This window comes from Gadus morhua, chromosome 1 (assembly GCF_902167405.1).
Source record: "Gadus morhua chromosome 1, gadMor3.0, whole genome shotgun sequence".
Taxonomy (NCBI): Eukaryota; Metazoa; Chordata; class Actinopteri; order Gadiformes; family Gadidae; genus Gadus; species Gadus morhua.
Window position 1 is genome coordinate 22,472,674 of NC_044048.1, and position 2,500 is coordinate 22,475,173.

Consider the following 2,500-nt stretch of genomic DNA (forward strand, 5'->3'; position numbering starts at 1 on the left):
GCTATAGAGATAGATATTAGAGCTCAGGTTGTAAATAATTAGCGATATCGATATATCGGCCGATTAAAAAATCGAAATATATCCGAGGTTATTCAATATACATATCGTGGTGTCCTGGGGTGGAGCAGTTCCTTGGGATGCCTGATCACTCTCAGGGGACACACCACCATCGCCTTAAAACCATGAGCTAAAGTAACCAATGGCCTGTAGGGGGAGGAGCTACGGACCTCACTATGAACATGATGTAGAAATGTTGGTGTTGGAGTGTTTACGCAGAGGTGCTGCTCGGTACAGCCTTTAGCGGTTCAACCACTGCAGTAGAGGATGTATCTTCCGGTAGTACCATTTAGAAATTCACTCCTATTCTAAAGTTTTAAAATCAGCCAACATATGTATCGGTCGGGTTCTAATATCTATAAATATAATAGATATATCTATATCTAATATTTATATTCTCTCTTCCTCCCTCTCTCTCTCATGATGCTTTGTTAGTGTCTCTCTCTCGCTCTCTCATGACGCTGTGTTACTGTAATGTCTCTCTCTGTCTCCGTCTCTCTCTCTGTCCCTTTTTGTCTCTCACAATGCTGGTTGCGTGTTACTCTGTCTGTCTGTCTCTCTGGCTGGCTGGCTCTCTCTCTGTCTCACGATGCTGTGTTAACGTCTTTCTCTCTCTCTCTCTCTCTCTCTCTCTCTCTCTCTCTCTCTCTCTCTCTCTCTCTCTCCAACGCTGTGTTAATGTCTCTCTCTCTCTCTCTCTCTCTCTCTCTCTCTCTCTCTCTCTCTCTCTCTCTCTCTCTCTCTCTCTCTCTCTCTCTCTCTCCAACGCTGTGTTAATGTCTCTCTCTCTCTCTCTCTCTCTTTCTCTCTCTCCCCAGACATGTCCCGTTGAGGTGGTCTCTTCATCAGAACTGACTCCAGCCGGGCCTCTCCTCCATCTTGTTTCTCTCCTCCGCTCCTCCTCCTCTCCCCGCACCATGCTCCGCTCTCCCCCCCCCCTGCTGCTCCTGCTCTGCTCCCTGTGTGCGTGTGCGGTGCTGCGGGGCCCCGAGCAGGAGGCGGTGGTGTACCGGGGCCCCGACTCCTCCCTCACACACCTGACGGTGCACCAGCGCTCCGGCGACGTCTTCGTCGGCGCCGTCAACAAGATCCTCAAGCTCTCGGCCAATCTGACGGAGCTCAGGAGTCACACGACCGGCCCCGTGGAGGACAACGCCAAGTGTTACCCGCCGCCCAGCGTACGCTCCTGCGCCCACAGGTATGACCACTTCCTGTCTGTCTGACCCCGTCTGTCTGATCACTTCCTGTCCGTCCAACCACTTCCTGTCTGACCACTTCCTCTCTGTCTGGCCACTTCTTGTCTGTCCGAGCACTTCCTGAGCACTTCCTGTCTGTCTGACCACTTCCTATCTGTCTAACTACTTCCTACCTGTCTGGATCTCTTACTGTCTGACTACTTCCTATCTGTCTGACCACTTCCTGTATTTCTTGAATACTTCCAGTCTGACCACTTCATCTCTGTCGACCCCTTCCTGTCTGTCTGACCACTTTCTGTCGGTCCTAACAACTTGACCCCTGACCTATACCTGCTCCTTGAGGACATCGGTCTTAAAAGCGCTTCAAAGCGTCTGCTGAATGATTAAATATAGAGTCTCTCTCAGCCTGTCTGTCTGGGAAGTTCTAACCTCCCCTCTAACCCCTCCTGTCTCCTCTCCTCTCTGTCCTCTCTTCCCTCTCTTCCCTCTCCTCTCTCCTCTCCTCTTCTCCTCTCCTCTCTTCCCTCTCCCCTCTCCTCCTCACCTCTCCCCTCCTCTCCTCACCTCTCTCCTCATCTCCTCTCTTCTCCTCCTCTCTCCTCTCTCCTCTTCCTTCTCCTCCTCTCTCCTCTCTCCTCCTCTCTCCTCTCTCCTCTCCTCCTCTCTCCCTTCTCTCCTATCCCCTCTCTCCTCTCCTCTCTCCTCTCAACTCTCCTCTCTCCTCTCCTCCTCTCTCCTCTCTCCTCTCCTCCTCTCCTCTCCTCTCTTCTCCTCCTCTCTCCTACTTTATCCTCTCCTCCCTCCTCTCCTCTCCTCTCTCCTCCTCTCTCCTCTCCTCTCTCCTCTCTCCTCCCTCTTCCCTCCTCTCCTCCTCTCCTCCTCTCCTCTCTCCTCTCTCCTCTCCCCTCCCTCCTCTCCTCTCTCCTCCTCCTCTCTCCTCTCCTCTCTCCTCTCTCCTCTCTCCTCTCCTCCTCTCTCCTCCTCCAGACTGGAGTCGATGGACAACGTGAACAAGCTGCTGCTGGTGGACTACTCGGGGAACCGGCTGGTGGCGTGCGGCTCCATCTGGCAGGGCGTCTGCCAGTTCCTCCGGCTGGAGGACCTCTTCAAGCTGGGCGAGCCGCACCACCGCAAGGAGCACTACCTGTCTGGGGCCCGTGAGGCCGACGGCATGGCCGGTACGAACGCCGTTAGCATGTTGGCACCGTTAGCATGTCAGCACTACCTGTCTGGGACCTGTGTCTGTG

At 53.7% G+C, this 2,500-nt stretch overlaps 1 protein-coding gene across 1 annotated transcript in view; it reads left to right on the forward strand.

The window, feature by feature from the left end:
* The window catches only part of plxna3 (plexin A3), a 46,673-nt gene that overhangs the window by 4,205 nt on the left and 39,968 nt on the right, over window positions 1-2,500 (forward strand). The window contains exons 2-3 of the mRNA XM_030367365.1: window positions 876-1,255; window positions 2,241-2,431. Coding sequence (XP_030223225.1) covers window positions 975-1,255; window positions 2,241-2,431 — 472 coding nt within the window. The 5' untranslated portion in view covers window positions 876-974. The remainder of the gene's footprint in view (window positions 1-875; window positions 1,256-2,240; window positions 2,432-2,500) is intronic.